This window comes from Pleuronectes platessa, chromosome 4 (genome assembly GCF_947347685.1).
Source record: "Pleuronectes platessa chromosome 4, fPlePla1.1, whole genome shotgun sequence".
Lineage (NCBI taxonomy): Eukaryota > Metazoa > Chordata > Actinopteri > Pleuronectiformes > Pleuronectidae > Pleuronectes > Pleuronectes platessa.
This window is the reverse complement of record NC_070629.1, coordinates 17,557,660-17,580,711: the sequence shown is the minus strand read 5'-3', so window position 1 is coordinate 17,580,711 and position 23,052 is coordinate 17,557,660. Positions and strand designations below refer to the sequence as shown.

Below are 23,052 nucleotides of genomic sequence, written 5' to 3'. Positions count from 1 at the left end.
CCTGTTTTATCAGGTTTGATTCCTTGACAGAAAACACTGGACTGATTTGTTTGGAACATTGTCGTTTTATTTATCAAAAGTCAAAAAAATTAAGGATATAAAATATATATATTCCTTGAAGAGCTCCAAAAGTGCAAATGAAAATTTGTTCTTCGCTACAAATGCAAACAACCGGCCCTGGATTGTTAACATCAAGATGGAACAATGGCCCCACAATCTACGTGATTGGTTCACTTCTCTATAAGACATTCAAGGAGAGATTTCCTTTTTTATACGAGCATGATGCGTTTATCAAAACAGTTACAGATTGATAAAGTTGTTCACCTTCTCCTCTCTGGTGCTTAGTTTATATGGAGCCAATAGGTGTGAACACACGTGAATGGTTGTCTCTGTGATACGCTGGCATCGAGGTACCACGCCTCTCGCCCAATGTCAGCATTTACTGTTAGTGTTTTCATTTTGGCATTTGAGTTTTGTTTTAAGACACACATAGAAAACAATTTGAACAAATCCTTTAAGGATATTAACATCTTGAAAAATACACAATATACAAATCTGTTTTAACTTCATACTCTCACGTTGCTCATGTCCAGGCGGATCGAGGTCTGCTGTGAACCTAAAAGAGACAGTTTCCAAGCTATTTTAGTACCGATAACGTAAAAGAGCATTTAGACATTTGGAATATCAACATTCAAAATCATTGTTATTTTATTGTTACCTTCTCCTGGTAGCCTTTCTTGGCGATCCTCAGCATCTCCAGCCTCAGATCCTCCTCTTGGATTCGCAGGGCCTCCCTGTCTCTCTCCTCGTCCTGCTCTTTCTGGCACTGCTCCTCCCAATGCTCTTGACGCTGCTGCTCCACCTACAGTGCAAACACACAAACAGCTTTAGGCCTGTTATATTACAAATTACATCTTGTCCTGAGTTGTGCTGTGAGTTGTGAGCTGAGCTACTGTCGGAACTCCAAATTGTTTTAAGTTCTCGATGATAAAAGGTACCACTGCAGTATGAACCAACCTGAGCATTTAACTCTTGTGTCCTTGCTGTCCTGCGACCCTCTTCACTGTCCTTCTCCTGACGTCTGATGTCCTTCTCCAGCTCCAGCTCCTGGATCAACTCTTCTCGTCTCATCAGTAACTCTTCCTGAGCCTCGCGGTTCTTCTGCACCTTCTGCTCCAGCTGCTGCTGTCGGCCCACAAGCACCTTTCCAAGAAAAAATACAGGAAAGTTAGTCTGTCATCAAATCGTCACGCGTCAGAGTCTTTTCAGTCTTTTACCACTTTACCTCATGCATGAGCCTTTCTCTGGCTTTCCTCTCCTTCTCCCACTCGGCCTCTCGTTTCTCCCATACACGCTGAGCTTCTTCTCTAAAATGGATAAAGTCCAGTGGTTTATATTTGAAGGGAAACAGGGGTCCCTGCCTGCGGAGTCAGAGATTGCTTGAGTCTTGCTGCTCACCTGTGCAAGATGTCAAACTCCGCCTCCCGTTCTTGCTCCAACTGAAGTTGCTCTTCAATCACTTGTTTCATCCAGGCAGCATCGGCGACAGCCCTCTCCCTTCGTGTGCTCTCCATTCTCCTGTCCTCGTGCTCTCCTTCCAGCAAGGCTGACAGGATCTTACGGTCGGCCTCCTGGAAGGCACAGAGGTATTCAAAGAAGATGTCTAAACCCCGAAATATATATACATATCTGGAGTACACTCACTAAACTTACCAGTTCCTCCTGCACTTGCTGCGCTCTTCTCTTTAACTGAGCTCGATATTGACGGATCAAGAAATACCTGGTGGAACATGAATTCAATGAATCTAAGACCTCACCTGTATGAGCACACTTGCGATGAGTCATCTACTGAAAGATCTTCCCTTACCCCATCTCAGACTTCTTTCGTCTTTCCTCCACCTTCCTTCTCTCCTCCTCCAAGTTCTCCAGCTCCCACTGCTGCACCAGCAGAGCCTCTTGCTCCTTCTTTAGACGAGAGGCCTGAGAGAGAGAGAGAGAGGGAGGATGATGCTTAACCTCCAAAATCCCTTCTCACAGAGGAAAATGTAGTCCAAGATCTTTATACCTCTTCTTCCCTCAGCTTCAGTTCTTCCATCTGTTTGAAAAGGTCTTCTCCTCTCTTGTGCTCCTCTGCTTTCCTTTTCTCCTCCACCTGTCTAATCCGCTCCAAAGCCTCTTTCCGGGTGCGTTCATACTCCGTTTCGAAGCGCCTCGTCTCCTCCTGCTCTGCCACTTCTTGCTGCATGTATAAAAAGAGATGGGTCATTTACAGTGGGTGTCCAAACTTTCTAAATTATGTAGCAGGTTGAGGGGATTAACCTGAGTAGATCTCAGACCTGATACTGTGGTCACAGATGACATGGGCGCTGTTTAATTAAAAATGAATTTGTTACCTAAATCAGTCACATAAAAGGATAATGATAGTTTAATGACTTGTGGGTCCTCTGTGTCACCGCTGGCCTGGTGAAGGTAATACTTCAGAGAACTGGGGAACAATTTATTCACTTTTTGGTTTGATTAAAATGGAATATTGCACACAAACTCCTGGAGGTGAAAAAACACATCTTATCCTGACACTGTTCTAAAAGAGCTGTGATGAATTTCCTACCTGTGTCTTCTCAGATATCTGCTCCTGCCATTGGCTGACAACATGATCTTTATGTAATGCTGACTCGACCTGTGGACGGATTAAAAGAACAAGTTCTGACACAGGCGCGACAGAGATACTTATGAACCTGACCCCTGGCGGAAGGGACACCCGGACATTTTATTCTCCCGAGTCGACACTGCGCTCAGGTTAACAGAAAGTCATGGAATAGCTGCATCACTAGACCTATTCGTTTCCAGATCAAATGGACATCTTGAAAAAAAGTGTCTGTTTTCTCCACTTGCTGTGTTCTTCAGACGTATAGGATGGTCACTAGATTCCTTTAGGCCATTTCTCTTTCTCATCAATAGTCAGACATTGAGGTAACCGGTTTGGCACGTGTCACTTTTGCGTTAATAGTTAAAAATTGACTACCTCTCGCAACTCTGGGTTGTTTTTCTTCCAGTGCTCCCTCAACAGCTCTTGTGCAAGCTAGGGATAAAGAAACAGAAATAACAGGGATTATACACTGTGTTGTAAAAGAAATATGCAGCTAAAACAATGCAGCTACCTTTTTCCTTCTTTCATCTCTGGCTGTGCGAAGCTCCTCGGCTTTTTGCACCAGCTGACTTGCCAGTGTTGCCCTGTCAGGTACCACTTCTCTGAGCTCGGCCTCCAGCTGCTCTTGTTCCTTTTGAAGCATGGCCCTCAGCAGGTTCCTGCGCCGCTCCAGGCTGGCCTGTTTCTCCTCCTTCACTCTCTGTTTGTGGTATGACGACATACTGGGGAAAAGGAGAGTGAAAAAACGTGTGTTTTCTTTCGCTGACATTTTTCCCTTTCATCCGTTGCTGATGATGAAACTGGCAGACACACATGCACATATTAAATCACAGCACATAAACAGACTATCAACGGATTTAAAGGAAGACTATTGCTCTACACACCTAAAGAACAATCAACAAGCACCCAAATGCTGTAAAGGAGGTAATGAGTAGTGCACTAATACCGTACTTATATGATTCTATTTCTTTTTCTAATCAATGTTGTAAACACTGTTATTTTGCTAATGTGCCCAGTTACATGCAACATCTACTGCACTGTCCGTCCTGGTACAGAGATCCCTCACATGTGGCTCTCTCTGAGGTTTCTAGATCCCCCCCCCCTGTTTAATAGTTTTTGTTGTAGTTTTTCCTTACTCTTGTTGAGGGTCAAGGAAAGAGGATGTTGCACATTGTTAAAGCCCTGTGAGACAAATTGTGAATTGTGAATTTGGGCTATACAAATACAATTTGATTGATTCATTGATTTAAGATAATTGGTTGAAAGACCCCTTTTGTAAGGTGTAATTAGTTTTGTGTGAATAATCTAGAATAACCATTTCTGTACTGTGACTCTCTGTTGCTTTGCACCTCTGGATGGTTTTTATCGCTGATGCTCCAGACTGGTGTGAGCCTGTTGGTGCTGTGCAGCACTGGTGGATGAGTTACCTCCGCTGGTGGGACTGGCCGGAGCTCCACGCCGCCTGCCTCTGGCTGCAGACACTCTGCTCTCTGAAGTACCGGGCATGCTGCTCCCACTGCTGCCGACACCGGGCCTCCTGCTCCCGCTGCCGGGCCATCTGACTGGCCAGCGCACGGGAGCGGCCGGGTACATGGGCCGAGAGGGTCGGCAGAGCCATAGACCTGAATCATGACGAATCAAGAGCAGTAGAAATAACCTCTGCTTTCTCCTGACCAGAGCTGCATGATGTATAATGGCCACCTGCAGCGTCTGAACCAGGCGCTAGCTGTGTGTGTGTGAGGTCGAGGATAGAAACCACTCACTCACACACACACACACACACACACACACACTAGATATTATCCAGTATATGTTATGTCGCTGCTTGTTTTACACGTGTTGTTGTGCATTTGACTTGTTTACTCTAATGAAAAACACACGAACAAAGCGTCCCGCCGCTCACTCGCTAGTCATCACTGACGGAGCCGAGTCGAGGCTTTCATGACTCGGTAAATATCACGGACTCACCTTGCTGGACGTGAAGTCTGCTGCCGTCACTCGATGTTTGTTCGATTCACTCGATGGTTCGAGTCTCAACGCAGAGAACTCGCCTCTGCTCTTTCCCCCAGTTTCCCCTAGTAACCGACCTCACTTCCTAGTTACACCCACGCTAAGGGGCGAGGTTAAGGTCAAAATTAAGAGAAAACCGGGACGAAAACGCGAAAATATCTGCCTTCAAATGTCGGTGCAAAATTTTAAAAATCTATATATTTTTTTCTGTAGAATCACCAAGTAGAATTTATAATGACACATTAATAGTGAGAGCCTAAGACATAAATTAATCTAATAGGAAAATAAAGCAGTGCTGAGTATCGATAATGTGATGTATTTATTTGTTAAACACAAATGTTCTTCCCCATAATAATAATAAAAATACCCCAAAGCTCTTATCAGTGTTGTGCATGAACGAACGCAAAAGAACGCGCACATTGAACACGTTCACTTTTATGAGAACATGAACTGAACGCAACTCAATGACAAATAATGAATATGAACGGTGAACACGTTCATATTGTAGCGTCCTCGCGTATAGACGACAGGAAACTTCTCTCTTTATGTGTAACTTTATTAAAGTCCAGTAGCCTGACGTTGTCAGACTCACAATTCTAGTCAGAATGTGAGTCTGAGACCGCTCCATTGGGCTGTGATTATGGGGCGTGTTTCAACTGACCAGGAAGTAAAATTCTTTTTCGCTCAATTGGATAGACCCACAACCAATCAGAGCAACGTAGTATGTGACGTATGCTAAGCAACGCATTGTGAGTTATTTACTAAAGGCCTCAGTATGCTTCTCCGAGTCCGTTTCGGAATGACGGACGGACGGATCGGACGGACCCTTTTTGATTTATAGTTCTACGAGCCTTTTTCTTGTGAAAACAATTCACCGCCAGAACGGTAGATGGCGAAACGGAAGTCGAGCTTAGACCTGCCTACCTCATGAGGTATATAGAAGAAGTCCACGCTGGTTTATTTACGTCCTCCCGGCTCCTCACACACAGGGAACGATGGCAACTAACAGAAAAAGGATGTTGACGACGCGACAGTTTTTGCTGAAATAAAGTAACACCCAGCGGGTCAAAATGCTTATGTTATCGTGTCTTAACGCAGCGGTTCCCCGGTCTTGTTTCCAAACTGCGTTGCTAATTCAACAGCTGCAACAGCTTGAAGCTACACGGAGGCAGCTAGCTCCCCCCAGCTTCCACACACAGTCAGCAGGGACACCCGATACTAACTACTACCAAGTGTTTGCTTCTAACCTGACGGTGTTTGAGAAACAGTGTCATGAGAACCGTGGGATTAAAGTCAGCGGGTTTTTGCGCTGTTCCCACCGCAGTTAGCATGGTGGCTAGCCCGCTACCCCCGTTATCAAAGTTCGTTATAACCGTGTGTATACAGTACACACATGCTGTAAGTGCTCTAACCAGCCACCGTCAGCCGGACAACGCCGCTGGCTTAACACACTTGTCACATTAATCATAGAGTCGTAGTTGTGATTTTGGTTTATTGTGATGTAGGGAATGGAACAGGAAGTTTCCATTCCGAAATGCTGGCGTTAGCGGACCAATCACAGCCAAGTGCTATCCGTGGGCTGTCCGTCATTTCGACGTATAGTTAGAAAAATGAGCGCGGCACGAAAAGCTCTCCGAGGAGCCTCGGAGAGGCACGCAGAGGGCGTTCCACGTTGGAGAGGGCGGTCCTATCTGTCCGTGTCCGTCAAAACGCAGAAGCATACATTGGCCTTAAGGCCTCAGTATGCTTCTCCGAGTCCGTTTCGGAATGACGGACGGACGGATCGGACGGACCCTTTTTGATTTATAGTTCTACAAACCTTTTTGTTGTGAAAACAATTCACCGCCAGAACAGTAGATGGCGAAACGGAAGTCGAGTTTAGACAAGCCTACCTCATGAGGTATATAGAAGAAGTCCACGCTGGTTTATTTACGTCCTCCCGGCTCCTCACACACAGTGAACGATGGCAACTAACAGAAAAAGGATGTTGATGACGCGACAGTTTTTGCTGAATAAAGTGACACCCAGCGGGTCAAAATGCTTTTGTTATCGTGTCTTAGCGCAGCGGTTCCCCGGTCTTGTTTCCAAACTGCGTTGCTAATTCAACAGCTGCAACAGCTTGAAGCTACACGGAGGCAGCTAGCTCCCCCCAGCTTCCACACACAGTCAGCACGGACACCCGATACTAGCTACTACCAAGTGTTTGCTTCTAACCGGACGGTGTTTGAGAAACAGTGTCATGAGAGCCGTGGGATTAAAGTCAGCGGGTTTTTGCGCTGTTCCCACCGCAGTTAGCATGGTGGCTAGCCCGCTACCCCCGTTATGAAAGTTCGTTATAACCGTATGTGACCGTACACACATGCTGTAAGTGCTCTAACCAGCCACCGTCAGCCGGACAACGCCGCTGGCTTAACACACTTGTCACATTAATCATAGAGTCGTAGTTGTGATTTTGGTTTATTGTGATGTAGGGAATGGAACAGGAAGTTTCCATTCCGAAATGCTGGCGTTAGCGGACCAATCACAGCCAAGTGCTATCCGTGGGCTGTCCGTCATTTCGACGTGTAGTTAGAAAAATGAGAGCTGCACGAAAAGCTCTCCGAGGAGCCTCGGAGAGGCACGGAGAGGGCGTTCCACGTTGGAGAGGTGGTCCTATCTGTCCGTGTCCGTCAAAACGGAGAAGCATACATTGGCCTTTACACCGGGTTCACACCGGACGCTTCAGCGCAGCACCAAGCCTTAAATAACAGCTGGCTCCCATCCACTCCCATGTTAAAACTTTGTGCCGGTCACACCGGAGGCTGAAGCACCGCGAGGCAGCCTTGGCGCAGCGCGGTGCTTCAGCCTCCGGTGTGACTGGCACAAAGCCGTGCAGCGATCTACTGGATCAACGGGTGATATTATTAGCGCTGCCCGGCGCTTCAGCGTCGCTTCAGTGTCCGTTGTGAACAGCCAAGCGCCGGGGCGCTAAAACAGGTGCCATTGAAGTACAGGATAGCAACAGAACTTTAAAAGTTTGGAGTTTGGATTGTGGAATCATGGCTTATAGCCCCAGTGTCTCCACAGAGCTGAGCAGACATGGCCTCATGGGGCCACATGCCGGCCCCATAAGGTGAGACAGAGCTTTAGGAAGACAACGTGGAGGGCAGCCAACAGAAATAAACGCTCCATGACATCATCCTCTGTCCTTCGACCTGCAGTCAATGACGGCAGCAGAAAGAGCTCTGACTCTGGCACAGTAGTGAGTTACTGCCCTGTCAGTCTGTCTGTCATAAAGGCACACATGTAACTGATATACGGCATGAATGAGAACAGAGAGACAGTGAGCAGGCGTCTTCGTCGTTCATCAAGTCTACTACTAACCGCGACTCAGCAAATTCAGCTCACTGGTTCTGTCGAATCATGTCTGGTGCAGAAATGTAAAAACTTTATTGTCGGTCTGTACAACCTTGATATATGTGTCTGTGCTTTGTGGCGGCAGGTGTTTTTGGTGACACTCTCTCTGGACTGATTGAAACGGGGGGGGGGGGGGGAGTCGTCATGCACAGCTCAGCTCTGGTTGTGGCGAGGCTCCAACCACAACACCGGGGCTGTTAAAGCCCCGGTGTTGGGTTGGGGTTGAGCTGGGTTTAGAGGTTCAGGGGTACGTCCTGTTGTTAATGAGCCCGCCTCGCTGGGCCTCTCTGGCTCTGAGCCCCCGACAATGCCTCACCAACCACACCAGCACTGCCACAACCACACTGGACCTGGGCCACTGATGCATGCTACACTTCCTGCTCCCACTCCGACTCTGCAAGCTGGGCCCCCCCAAAGCTGGTTAGGGGTAGTTGGGGCCCCCCCACCCACCCGCCGCCCTCCACCGCCACCCTCAACTACACCACCATATATAGATAGATACATAGCATATTGTTATTGATAGGCCTGACATGTCAAGGTTAGGCTATTGTTAGGCCCATACAGACAATTATTATTACTTTTTTAACTATTTATTAGGGCCCGAGCACTGACAGTTTTCAAATTGAGATGAGTGTCATCACAACAAGATGGAGATAAAAAGTTATTAAAAGATTGATTTTTCGTCACACGTTGTGTCCGTGGCATGGCGTCAAAGTTTGATTAAAAAAAATGATGTTCTGGACCATGAATCCTTTGATGCTGAGCCGTAAACAATCAACTAAACTCCTGCAGTGTCAGTGTTCAAAGATCACAGGAGTATTTATTTCTTGCAAAGGTGACGTATCTCTCTCTCTCTCTTTCTCTATCTCAGAATTGGACATTTCCCCAAACCATAAACATTGATGTACGGCGAAGGTTCATCCTTCGCTAAAGGAGACGATGTTGTCATAACTCCACTGTGCATTGTCCTATCATTACCAAACTTCTGTCTCATGATCAGAGTCCAAGCCTGAACAGCTCTATGTGTCAATATTTTCTCAGTCATTATTTATTTATTTTTTGGCAAAACGATGCAACGCTTCAAAATGCATGTGCTCGGGCCCGCAGTGCTGCTTTGCAGTCCTAAAAATTTAATAAATTATATTTATATTTATTTATTATTCAATAATGGTTCTTTCTCAACCCAGGTTCCATGGCTTCTTTGAGGAGCAGGAAGCCTCCAAGAACACAACCGGTTCAGTGTCACGGGGCCACCGGAACATCTTCCTCTTCTCTCCTAGCACAAGAGGAGCTGGCTTGGAAGTTAATTCCACCTGCGGCAGATCCTCGTAGGAGGCAGCGCCAAAGGTGATGTCCACCTGCGGCAGATCCTCGTAGGAGGCAGCGCCAAAGGTGATGTCCACCTGCGGCTGATCCTCGTAGGAGGCAGCGCCGAGAAAGACCACGGGCTTGGATGGAATATGTCGCCTCTTCTGCTCCTTCTGATCAGCTGGGTTCCATGGCTTCTTTGAGGAGCAGGAAGCCTCCAAGAACACAACCGGTTCAGTGTCACGGGGCCACCGGAACATCTTCCTCTTCTCTCCTAGCACAAGAGGAGCTGGCTTGGAAGTTAATTCCACCTGCGGCAGATCCTCGTAGGAGGCAGCGCCAAAGGTGATGTCCACCTGCGGCAGATCCTCGTAGGAGGCAGCGCCAAAGGTGATGTCCACCTGCGGCTGATCCTCGTAGGAGGCAGCGCCGAGAAAGACCACGGGCTTGGATGGAATGCGTCGCCTCTTCTGGTCCTTCTGATCAGCTGGGTTCCATGGCTTCTTTGAAGAGCAGGAAGCCTCCAAGAACACAACCGGTTCAGTGTCACGGGGCCACCGGAACATCTTCCTCTTCTCTCCTAGCACAAGAGGAGCTGGCTTGGAAGTTAATTCCACCTGCGGCAGATCCTCGTAGGAGGCAGCGCCAAAGGTGATGTCCACCTGCGGCTGATCCTCGTAGGAGGCAGCGCCAAAGGTGATGTCCACCTGCGGCTGATCCTCGTAGGAGGCAGCGCCGAGAAAGACCACGGGCTTGGATGGAATACGTCGCCTCTTCTGGTCCTTCTGATCAGCTGGGTTCCATGGCTTCTTTGAGGAGCAGGAAGCCTCCAAGAACACAACCGGTTCAGTGTCACGGGGCCACCGGAACATCTTCCTCTTCTCTCCTAGCACAAGAGGAGCTGGCTTGGAAGTTAATTCCACCTGCGGCAGATCCTCGTAGGAGGCAGCGCCAAAGGTGATGTCCACCTGCGGCAGATCCTCGTAGGAGGCAGCGCCAAAGGTGATGTCCACCTGCGGCTGATCCTCGTAGGAGGCAGCGCCGAGAAAGACCACGGGCTTGGATGGAATGCGTCGCCTCTTCTGGTCCTTCTGATCAGCTGGGTTCCATGGCTTCTTTGAGGAGCAGGAAGCCTCCAAGAACACAACCGGTTCAGTGTCACAGGGCCACCGGAACATCTTCCTCTTCTCTCCTAGCACAAGAGGAGCTGGCTTGGAAGTTAATTCCACCTGCGGCAGATCCTCGTAGGAGGCAGCGCCAAAGGTGATGTCCACCTGCGGCTGATCCTCGTAGGAGGCAGCGCCAAAGGTGATGTCCACCTGCGGCTGATCCTCGTAGGAGGCAGCGCCGAGAAAGACCACGGGCTTGGATGGAATACGTCGCCTCTTCTGGTCCTTCTGATCAGCTGGGTTCCATGGCTTCTTTGAGGAGCAGGAAGCCTCCAAGAACACAACCGGTTCAGTGTCACGGGGCCACCGGAACATCTTCCTCTTCTCTCCCAGCACAAGAGGAGCTGGCTTCGAAGTTAATTCCACGCTTTTCTTTTGTTTTGGGATCATGTTGATTCAAATAAATCGTAGTTGTCTTCAGGGCAAATCCAAAGAAACGAGTTCAGGTGCAAGAAACGAGTTCAGGTGCAACCAGCCAAGTAGTCCGAAGAGAACTGAGTGAAAACTGACTGAAAACTGACGCTTAAGTAACGACAGTCTTCAAAGTTCTGTTGTATCCTTTGATATGAGATTGCTCAGATTAAAGGAAAAACAAGATTGCTCAGATTAAAGGAAAAACAGAACATTGAAGTCAGTCACTTAACCTGACGACTGACTTCAACGTGCTGTTTTTCCTTTGATATGAGATGCTCAGATTAAAGGAAAACAGAACGTTGAAGTCAGTCGTCACTTAACCGTCAGTACGTCAAACTTCACAATGATGTGATTCTTCTTATTAAAGTTTTAACACATGTAAATGAACTGCACTCTTCGGATCTGCAAAGTGTTTTACATTACAGGTCATCATTCAACCATACATGTACATTCATATTGTGCATTGCGTAACACTCACACCGCAACTTGGGGCTCGGCGTCATGCATAAGGTCACACAGGGATCGAACCACCGACCTTTGGATTAATAGATGACCAACCTCCTCGCCATACCCAACCCTACTTAAAACTACTGCAAATTGAATATGGTGCTACTTAAAACTGATCTGTTCTCTCTGGCCCATCCAGCAGTTTATTCAAGCATCATCATTAAAACATCCACAAACACACACCACAAACCAGCAATGGCAGTGTGGCTACTCCAAGTAATAAACTGCACAATAGGCCTTAGGTAAAGTAAGAAACAAGATTTGTTTTTAAAGTAGTGAGGAGGAGAGATTCCTGTGGCTGGTTAAACACTACTCTTACAGGAAGAGACAGGATACACCTTAAGCAAGATGCCAGGCTCATGACTTTGGAAGGATTATGAGATACTTGGGATTATGAAAGGATGCACCCCACACCTACACATGAACCAGAGCCACAGATTCAGAGACGGTGTTCTGTTTTGTTTTGTCTCTTTTTGAGTTGTATTATGTCTCTTTGTTTGTCTCTTTGTGGTTTTCTTTTAATCGTTGTGGTTTGGCTCAAACACACTTGTATGAATCTATTCACCCTCTGTCTTTTGACCCTGACCAGAGGATATCAGGGCCGTCACAAAGACAACAAGACAATCTATTCTATCCTGTTCTATTATGTAATTGTATTTTGAATATTTATTTATATTTCCTTGCATTCGTAGTAAGTATTACATGTACTTATTATTACTGTTCTGGTTATTATTATTGTTATTATTATTATGATTATGATCAGTAGTAGTAGGCCTGTTAATAGGCTATTAATATTAGCAGCTATGTGAGCCTACATGTTTTCTTATTATAATAATCATAATTATTATCACCATCATTATATTATTATTATTATCATAATAATAATAAGTGTTATTATTGCTATCATTAGGATACTGTTATTATTATGGGCCTCTTGTGATCTTTAGAAAAAATCTTGCAGGTCTGTCAATGTGAGACATGAGCCTGCTTTGCCTTGGAAAGGTCATCAAATCTTGAGGCAATGTTTGACAAACATATCCTCCAGGTCATCCTCGATCTGTGAGTGGTTGCGATATTTAGTTTTGAGCACAGTCAGTCTTGAAAAGCCTGCCTCGCACAAATAAGTCGACGCGAAAAGGAGGATCATTTTTAAGGCTATGTTGCAAAGCTGAGGGTATTCCTGCATCACTGCTACTCAGAATGAAGAAAGAGGGGAGTTGGTAAGCAGATGCTTTAGTCTACTGTCACTCTTTCAGCTCAATAAGCTGCTCTTGCATGTCTATTGACAGCTCGTCTGCAGAGCAGAGAAATGGACCCCGAACCCAGGCGAATTTCTACTTTCCATTTACATTTTTCATCAAAATCACAATTTTGATTGTCGGCCAATTTCAAAGTCCCATAACCCTGTTCCCGTGTACTGCAAGAGGAATAATTCCGTGGGCGAGATAATAAATCTGAGGAAACCACCAAATTACTTGAGACTCCACATCACTGAGCTACACATTCACTTTGTTTCAAAAATTCTGTTTCTAAATTAAATGTAAATTAACAGCTAGATCAAATCTCTGTGAAGCAACATCCACTTCTAATGTTCACAGACACATGTATTGCATTTTATGATCTAGAGACTAAAATAATGTGGGAAAAACTAAATATTAAATCCCTGGATGTTTCTGCCTTTAAACACCCTGTTGCAATAAATTGCAACTAATATTGCAGAGTATTGCAAACCCAATTAATCCATGCAGACATTTTTCCTCTTGTTTACCACACTACGTTTTCCAGTGCCATGAAGACATCTTCATGGCACCATCCGTGCAGCGATCTACTGGATCAACGGGTGATATTATTAGCGCTGCCCGGCGGTTCAGCGTCGCTTCAGTGTCCGTTGTGAACAGCCAAGCGCCGGGGCGATAGGGATTAGCGCGGTGCTTTGGCGTCGCCTCCACGTTCTGTGTTCCTCTTTCAAAATGAATGCGCTGTCGATGTCTTCTAAAACAGACTCAATGGCAGCATCTACACATCTCAGCTCGCCAGCGGCAGGCATGTTTGTTGAAAACGAATTCAACCCAAGGGCACTTTGATGACGTGGTTGATTACGTTACCGTTGATCATCTGTCAATCATCGTATAAAGCCCGCCCTGACAATCTGATTGGCCCAATCGGGCATAATTTTTTCCCAACGGAGCGACTCCAGACCGAACTGCCCGACCAAAAATGTTGTGGGCGGGGCTAAATTCGTCTGGCATCCAGGCTAAAAGTCCAGCGAACATGACCCGCTTCTTGTTCGTAACTCTGACACTCCTCTCATCCACCACTGTATTCTTCACTCCCCTTCCTCATTCACCCTTGATACGCCAACTCATCAGCCAATGAGAGCCTGGCATCCCACAAAACCCTACAGCCATTGGCCCAGACTGTCACGTGCCCCACCCCTACCTGTTCACTGACTCTCGGGACATTTCAATACTTTATCCTCAGGAGAGACGCTGTCTGAATCGAATGCTTTCATCATGTCGTTGCTCAGTGCCCGTAAAATGTCCGCGATTTAGCCTAACCGAAACCAACTAACTAGACTTATCTACGGTGGCCCTGAAAGCTCAACGAACGGCAACTTAAGAAAACACATGCAAGTTGACAAAACACCAGCAAAGTAAAAAAACATCTTCATCAATTTCACAACACAACACAACACATTACAGCAACGCGCTGCAAAAACCGGAACGAGCTGCAAATAGAGAAACGCGCAGCAAGAAGCCAAACGCGCAGCAAGAAGAGGCCACAACACAACGGAAGTGTTTCCAGGGGACAGCTAAAAGTGATGGACACTGCTGCCACAAAAACGTCCAATACACCATAGAAATTCGGTTCCACACAGGGTTCGGGCACCCGCGGCTCTTCGGCCCCTCTGCAGTGGCTGTACAGTACAATGTTGTGCATATGTTTAGCGAACGCTGAACTTAACGAATCAGTTTTCATATTATTAACGTGGACGTAACGATGAACGTGAGTGAACGTCACGTACATTTTTTAAATCATCACCGTATCAGGCCATCATGAAATACCAGGAGCGGGCGAGTGTGTGTGTGTGTGCGTGTGTGTGTGTGTGTGTGTGTGTGTGTGTGTGTGTTTGTGTGTGTGTAGCGAGTGCTCCGGTCCCGGGCATAGACTGTATATAGGTCCCGGGTCCCAGGGCTCCGACCCCGCCCACTCGCTCTTTTGATAGTAAAGGTTTCGTACCCCTGCACACTATGGACAATATATTGCCTCACAAACAGGGGCTTGCTTGTTAGCGCTGTTTATTCAGTTTAACAGGAGAAGACGACATGTCTCTAGATCGAACATCTTCCGTGATCAGAGCTCACTGTGGCTCTCTCCGAGTGAGTGGGCGGGGTCGGAGCGCCGGGGGACACACGTACACACACACACACACACACACACACTCGCCCACTCCTGGTATTTCATGATGGCCTGATACGGTGATGATTTAAAAAATGTACGTGACGTTCACTCACGTTCATCGTTACGTTCACGTTAATAATATGAAAACTGATTCGTTAAGTTCAGCGTTCGCTAAACATATGCACAACATTGTACTGTACAGCCACTGCAGAGGGGCCGAAGAGCCGCGGGTGGCCGAACCCTGTGTGGAACCGAATTTCTATGGTGTATTGGACGTTTTTGTGGCAGCAGTGTCCATCACTTTTAGCTGTCCCCTGGAAACACTTCCGTTGTGTTGTGGCCTCTTCTTGCTGCGCGTTTGGCTTCTTGCTGCGCGTTTGGCTTTTTGCAACGCGTTCCGGTATTTGCTGCGCGTTTCTCTATTTGCAGCTCGTTCCGGTTTTTGCAGCGCGTTGCTGTAATGTGTTGTGTTGTGTTGTGAAATTGATGAAGATGTTTTTTTACTTTGCTGGTGTTTTGTCAACTTGCATGTGTTTTCTTAAGTTGCCGTTCGTTGAGCTTTCAGGGCCACCGTACTTATCACTACGTTACCCATCACTCATGGCACACATATGCAGACCAAACAAGCAACGTATTCCAAGTGTTTTCTTCTCTGGCCAGTGTCTCGGCTCCGTACCACACAACTTGGTAGAAGGAAGCTTCATGGATCAGCGATGAACCTATACGGCTCTATTGAGTCGTATTCATTGAGCCGTATTCATTCACTATACGGCCTTATTGAGCCGTATAGTGAATGAATCTGGAATCTTCTCTCAAAAAATATTTCTCCCCCCCCACTGGGTTATTCTCTAACAATAGGTTTCATCCAGTATCTAAAAGCCAAAGATATAAAAGTAACTTTTAAGTAAGGCTGTCAGATATATGTAGTAAAGTAGAAAATATTTTCTCTGAAGTGTTTATCAAAAGCAGCATAAAAAGACACCGACACACACACACGATAATTTTTCCATCTACTTATTGTGCTTAGTTCCGGCTTGAGACCATCAGCTAAAGTGGCCTAGTCTGCAAAGTGTTTGGTCTTTAAAACAATGACCTGGGTTCCAATCCCACTCATTCCCATTTTCAAGCTGGCAATATGTTACACTTAAAATTGGCAGGACTTCTTCTATTAATGCAAAATAACTTACACTATGTTAATTTTTAAATTAATTAAATATAAAAACAGGAAAAAAAATTATAAAAAAAAAAAAAAGTTGCGCGCAATTCCTGCACATTGGGCTTCTGCGCAGGATGTGCGCAATGGGCTTCTGCGCAGAATGTGCGCGCGCAGTTTTTTTTCTTTTTTCCCCCCATTTAATTTAATTAAAAAAATATATATTTAATTTAATAAAACATTTTTATATTTAATTTTATATTTACAATTTTTATATAACATGTCATCATCATTTCTCCGCGCTGGTTCAGGGGTAAATGATGCTGGTCTTCACAGGTGACTGACCTACGCAATCCTGTAGCCGCCACCCCCCACAGCAGATTATGTGCTTGTTTGTGTGGCTGCGGCGCTTCCTGGTTCTTCCCGGCACTACGCTGCCGGTGCGAACAGCCAAAGTATTTACCATGGGCGAGGAAAGGAGGCGGAGCGCTTTTCACAGCGCTTCTACCTCCGGTGCGTCCCGGGGTTAGGGGATGATGGTGTTACGTTAATGTATTGTTTTACATTGCATGTGTCACGTCATGATATGATTTATCTGTCGCCTGTACCAGGAGCCGCCCCTGTCACTGGTTATCTTGGCTCGCTGTCTGGCCGGTAACCAGCCGTCCGGACCGCTCCGTGAAGAAGGAGGAGGAGATGTTTCTTTACTTGGAATGCGGCCACTTTATTTCTCGGATATACAGCAGGAGCAACACTCACATCACCTCTAGGTGCTCCGTCACTTCTCCTTATAAACACACTTTTAGCGTATTTTCCCAGAATACCCTGGTGCACTACGTCACACACTACAAACGTCCCTTAAAGGGGCAGGCCATACCTGCAACACAACAGCTCTCGGTCTCATATACAGATGGCAAGAGAAAGCAGAGACGCAGACTCAGCAACTACATCCGAGATCCGATGCACCTTATTATTATATGAGGGATTTTTACACACGATCTGATAAAGATTCCAAAAGTAAAGGCAAGGGGTAGTGATGGATAAGGTTTTCTTTAACAAGTTAAGTCTTTCATTCTTACTGTCCAACTTAAAACTATGAAATGAACTGAAATATGAACTAGTTCAGAATTTAAATGGTGAACTATGAACGTGAACTATTCATGTTTACTTGTATGAACTGAACTTTGAACTTGTTCATGAGAGTAGTGAACTTGCACAACACTGGCTCTTATTATTATTTTCATAACTGGTCTATGATGTAATATAAGCCTAAATGATTTATTAAACTTTAATCACAGTTTATGGATTTAAAGAGCGCTGTGTCATTAAGATAATATAAGACCAATGTTTCATAATGATGTATAATCTGTTTCCAATCCTTTCATACATCACCCTAGTTTGCTCCTTCACAAAGTATAAATTGAATAATTCAAATTTGGAAAATAAATAGATTTAATATAGTGGGCTTAATATTTTTAGGCTTAATACCAGGCTCCCACCAGCTCAGCGTGACTTTACATCCAGACAAGTCCACTAGTTGTCAGTAAAGCATCATGTGTGATTAAACGCAGAGGAAGTCAATAGAATCAGCGGATTCAAAAACCTGATTTTGTTTGTGTGTGTGTGGTGTGTGTGTGTGTGTGTGTTCATAGTTAACGTTTGGGGATATTTCAATTAAATTTTCCTAATTACTACTGGCCTAACCCTTACCAAATTTAAGATAACCTAATTTAAACCCAAATATATACATCCCTAACCTATTCTTAAACCTCACTTGACCTAACATACACCTACTCATAACATAAGGCTAGACTTTAAACATTAACTTACCAGTAACCACTGACCCAAAAAATCTGGTTTACTCAACTGAAGGCTCAGCTTTCGTCCCAAGTTTCACAACCCATGGTCAATTAGTTGGACTGTTGTCTGAAAGTTGTTCCCAAAAGTGGCTCATGACAACAACGCATAAACATGCATGTTGTATATTCAGCTTGAACATGGTTATATAAAATTATGGCAGGTTATTGTTGTAAATTCAGCTGACGGAGCTTTCTAACATGTGTATATACTATGCTGACATGCTTCCTCCTAAGTTTTGAGTTTGAGTTATTCGTCCCCCTCTGGGGAATGATCTTTGACCTATCATATGGTATCTGGCCTGCTAAGGGAGGAGCAAAGATGTGGGGGTTGACTTCAAACTTACAGTAACTAAAAACATGTGCAAAATTAGACATAGACCCTATGTGCTACGTCATTTTATCTATAGTTCTGTGGTAAACAACTCCTCTATAAAAGGGCTTGCCTGGCGGAGGGGAGCCAGATTTTCACTATCTGGCCTTTGTGAATTCTCCGGGCATACCATGGAGCCCGTCTGACCTGTGAAACTTCTGTGTAATAAATTCTGTTATGCTGCAAGTTCTGGGTCCGCGTCTCCTCTCTTCAAACACCAACTTCGACAAGACACTGCTGCTTCAAAGATACGACATGCACACACAGACTCTCTCTCGCTCTCTCTCTCTCTCTCTCTCTCTCTCTCTCTCTCTCTCTCTCTCTCTCTCTCTCTCTCTCTCTCTCACACACACACATACAGACACACACAGAATCACAATCAGACTCACAAGCACACACTCAGAGTTTCCCTCCTCTCCCCTGGTGTCGGTGTAACTCTGCAGTGCGGGGTTGACAGCCTGTTGCTCTCATTTCAGAGGTAAAGCGAGTGTCCGGACTCAAGCGATGGCTCTGCTAATGGAGCACCAGTTCAGGCAGCTGCCAGCCGACAGACAGGTGGAAACAAGACCGTTTCTGGAGGCTGTGTCATACCTTCCACCGTTCTTTGGTAAGTAAAGTTTCCACAGTGTGACACAGCTGAGGCTATGTAGTGACAGCCCTGGATGTGAAGTTGTGTGGAAATAAATGTGAAAACCTTATTCTGAGTTGTCACTGCCTGCAGAGAAATGATGCTCCTCCAGACACAAGTTTATTTCTATTCAGCTTATTATAATGACTGAGTTGTCAGAGGCTAGTAGTTGTATAGGCCAGATTGATGCCACTGACAAAGCGATAATTATAGTTCTATGCGTGTGGATTTATAAAGCTGTATAACCAATATAGGCCCAGAAATGCCTGGAACAATGTCTCTTTTTAGCAGGTTGCCCTCTGCAATGGACCTTTTTGCACTATTGTTAATTTTTCTCTTGAGCTTTGTTCAACTTTTAGTAATGGATACAAAACGTGTTGTGAGACAAATCTGTCACAACACTTCTGCCAGGCCCAACGAGACGATCTTGATCGGTCCGAATGATAATCTTTTTTTGGGGAGATCGTATTTCTCTCCACCCAGCTGTCCACAATCCGTTATCATGCATAATTTAATCCACTGGCCTGGATTTTAAGTTGTGAAAATTGATTAGTCTGGTGTTGAGTTCCCGTTGCCCATTCACTGGTTGCATGGTGCACCAGGACATCTTTGTGCGACTTCATTCTGTATTAATATGCCAAAGGTCCTCTATTGAATTTGCCATGTGAAACCCTTGAGGGAAACCAAGTCTGATGGCGACAGTAAGCTTTTCCTCCTTGTCACCATTGTCATCTCTTAGCCAACTTTCCTACGAGCCATTAAAGTACACCCACTCATAGTACTGTATGTTCAGTACTTGATTGACAACTGTAAAATAATTACAACTTATATTTTGTATCTTTATTTTAAGTCTGTGTGGCCAAGTCCCACCATGACTGTGTAAAACTATTTATTTACTCAGGATAATGAACTCATGTGTGGGTGTTCACGGCTGTTCCCAAGCCAAGATCAAATAATGCTGTTTGTTACAAATTTTTTCTTATCATTATATCTTTTAGCAGCAGCTTATTTGACTCTCTTTAGCTTCCAAAAGCACAGTTCTGTATGCACAACTTCAAATTGTATTCTGAAAGGAGGGTGTTTTTGAAATGAAGTGTTGTGACGATTCCACTAACGGCTCAGGGGCTGAAAGCTGTGTGTTGTGTCAGTGGGTCAGCCAGGAGCCGCGTGTGGTCGCCACTCGAGATGTCTCTTTGTTCACAGGCCCGTCACCAAATACTCAGATCTGTCAGCAGACTAATTAAAAGACACCTAATAATAATACTCGGATGATTGGCCTAATGAGGCCTAATAAGGTACATTGCCTTTACCTGCCAGTGGTATTGTCAGCTCCAAGAGTTTGAACTACTCGAGCCAAATGTGCCATATGTGTCATATTGGAATTTACACAGAATCCAGATCTGCTTGGTCCAGATCTTTGCTGCAGCTACAGTATATGATCATATTTTGAACAGAATTAAATGACACAAACTACATAACTGCAGTAGTGCTTTCAATATAAATAACCCTCTAATGAGGCCTCTAATATTTGGATTTGTTGAAGCTCTGGAATTTTAAATAGAATGTGTGCGACAGAGTTTTAGGGCAACACCGATAAAAGAATACTTGAGATTTTGAGAATTGAGTCGTAACTCGAAAGGAAATTCGTAACGTTAAAATCGTCAGGAAAGTCAGTGTGAAGTAAATGAAAATATAGTACCTCGTTCTCTGATATGATGTCATCCTACTGTCACTCTTTCGGTTCTCGGTCACACCCTGTGTAAATATTTCTCCTCAGACTGCCTTGGCTCCACGGTCTTTGCACCAATTAAAGCTGACTTATCTGGCAACATCGCAGTAAGTACAGTAATTATTTAATGTGGCTTGGGATGAATATGTATGTGTTTTTTACTTTCAAAACTATTGTTTCTACTACTAGAAAATCAAAGCTGTTTTTGATACCAACCCTGGACGGTTCAAGACGCTGCAGCAGATTTTGGAAGCAGAGAAGGAAATGCACGGAGCAGGATGGCCCAAAGTCGGAGCGACCTTGGCTCTCATGTGGCTGAGAAGGTTTGAGTAATTTTACATTTGTGGTGTGTTTTTTTTTTTTGTGTGTTATGAAGCTGTGCGTTCATAATCTTGTTTTTCAACAGGGGTTTACGATTTATCCAAGTCTTCCTGCAGAGCCTAGTGGACGGTGACAAGGATGAAAACAACCCAAACCTCATCCGAGTCAATATCGCCAAAGCCTATGAAATAGCCCTGAAGAAATACCATGGCTGGTTTGTGCAGCAGCTTTTCAAGGTCAGTTACCACCTTACGTTTATTTTTTATCGATGACTTGTGTAGCTGTTTTCAGACATGTTCAGTGGACGATCTCCGGAGAATTGGGTTCGGACTTTCTCTGCAGTTTTCCTTTCACACATGAACAACAAAAGCCGGCAGACGCAGAGATCCTGTGATTTTTTTTTCTTATAACCACAAACCCTCTCTTCTATGTGTATGACACCACTTTTTCCTCAAGAGATATTTATTAATTTAGTTTTTCGTCTGTCGTGTGCATGTCTGAAAGCCGCTTATGTTAGAGAGCGGAGAGCTTGATGAAAAATACATGTGGTGTATGAATCTGAAATGTTTGTGTGGCTTTCAGGCGGCTCTTTACGCTGCTCCATACAAGTCCGATTTCCTGAAGGCGCTCTCCAAGGGTCGAGAAGTCAAGGAAGAGGAATGCTTGGAGAAAATCCGGAAATTCCTCATCAACTTCACTGCCACCGTTGATGCTATTTATGAGATGTACAGTAAGATGAATGCCGACCTTGAATACTCAGTGTGACGTTCCTCTTGCCTCCAGTGATCTGTGTAGTTTACAAAGTCATTTACATGATGCAGTCAGGATTGTGCAGACTACATATTGACTCGGCTCCCTGCAGGCCATCTGATGGTTCAACGCGAGAGTGTATTTGTTATACTTTTGAGTCGTCTTTGCCGCCTCTGGCTTTCTCTTTGTGCCTTTTCCTCATAGTTGTCTTTCGATTCTGGGGCAAAGTTTCCATCTTCACATTTAAATGCAGTATTTCATTATTTTTCATTTGTAGAGTCATGTCCCTTCAGACAATAACTGCCGGACATTTATGTTCATGGTCATGAGTCCTCTCTTTCTCAGATAGGAGAAGGTTTTACAAGAAAAGTACTTCTCACTAAACAAGTGTTTTAAATCCAGCAACAGGATTGTTACAGAAGAATTAAGAGGACATGTGAAGTGTCTGATACCAAACAACTAATCCCAATTCAAATCATCTGTTACAGTAATTTTAGTGATTGAGTTTTGCTTATAGCAGTTCAACTGCTGTGTATGCTGAAAATAATTGTGTGAAAAATGTTTGCGTTCAAATCCGTCCACCTATCTTATGTATGAGAAACAGTATATGACATCCTAAAGAAGAGGCCAGATGTATTGCAAACAATCAGAAAATCTTTAATTGTCTTTATTTATAAAATATTTAAATATCTCACTGACATATAGAGCTATGGCTTATATTTTGAAGTCAATTAATCAATATGCAATACACAACTCATAATTTGATTAAAGAAGTCATATGTGTCATCTTATGCAATACAAGCTGTCATCACCTGTTGGATACACACTCAACACTAAACACTTCAAATATGCAGGTATACTCTCAATGTTATAAATGGCTTTTAAATAAGCAGAAGGTATGGATCATTTAACATGACCATGTAAACTTCTGTGCCTATAATCGTGTGTTTTCCTCGACACATCCCCTTGTGTAAACCACGCAGACCACTGCAGAACAAAATGTAAATTATTTCTGAGGGTCTGCCTCTCTTTGTTTCTTTACTAAGCAACTATTGTTTATCTTTGGCCTTTTTACCAAAGCACTGCTTCATCAAATTTATTTTACTCTGTCAGGTACTGAATGTGTCTTTTCTTTTAACCTAATTATTAAGGAAATATATATATATATTTAAAAAAAAAAGCATTTTGCCTTTCCATTATTTTTAAATAGATGTGAATTTTCAGCCGAAGCTGGGTGTCAAATGTGATGTTCACGGACAGACAGCTTGAATACACTTGGATATGTTGATGGCCTGTGGTTGGTTTAAGCAGTTCTGAAATGTCTGTCTGGTGATTGTCTTGTGGCTGAAGTTTAGTTGCAGTGTTTGTACAGTGCAAAGCAATAAATTG

At 44.5% G+C, this 23,052-nt stretch overlaps 2 protein-coding genes across 2 annotated transcripts; one reads left to right on the top strand and one right to left on the bottom strand.

The window, feature by feature from the left end:
* Nucleotides 1–45: 45 nt before the first annotated feature.
* Nucleotides 46–4,726, bottom strand: tchp (trichoplein, keratin filament binding). The gene is made up of 13 exons (XM_053421610.1): nt 4,616–4,726; nt 4,075–4,269; nt 3,159–3,369; nt 3,023–3,079; nt 2,609–2,677; nt 2,066–2,239; nt 1,868–1,980; nt 1,714–1,780; nt 1,459–1,631; nt 1,286–1,367; nt 1,018–1,203; nt 719–862; nt 46–616 (listed from the first exon to the last, which is right to left on the bottom strand). Exons 2-13 carry the CDS (start codon nt 4,263–4,265, stop codon nt 584–586), a joined length of 1,500 nt encoding a protein of 499 aa, XP_053277585.1. The 5' UTR covers nt 4,266–4,269; nt 4,616–4,726; the 3' UTR covers nt 46–583.
* A 13,854-nt stretch (nt 4,727–18,580) lies between these two features.
* gltpa (glycolipid transfer protein a) lies at nt 18,581–22,463 on the top strand. The gene is made up of 5 exons (XM_053420793.1): nt 18,581–18,842; nt 20,641–20,699; nt 20,782–20,915; nt 20,999–21,149; nt 21,496–22,463. The coding sequence occupies exons 1-5, from the start codon at nt 18,740–18,742 to the stop codon at nt 21,676–21,678; spliced, it is 630 nt and encodes a 209-aa protein (XP_053276768.1). The 5' UTR covers nt 18,581–18,739; the 3' UTR covers nt 21,679–22,463.
* The last annotated feature ends 589 nt before the right edge of the window (nt 22,464–23,052 follow it).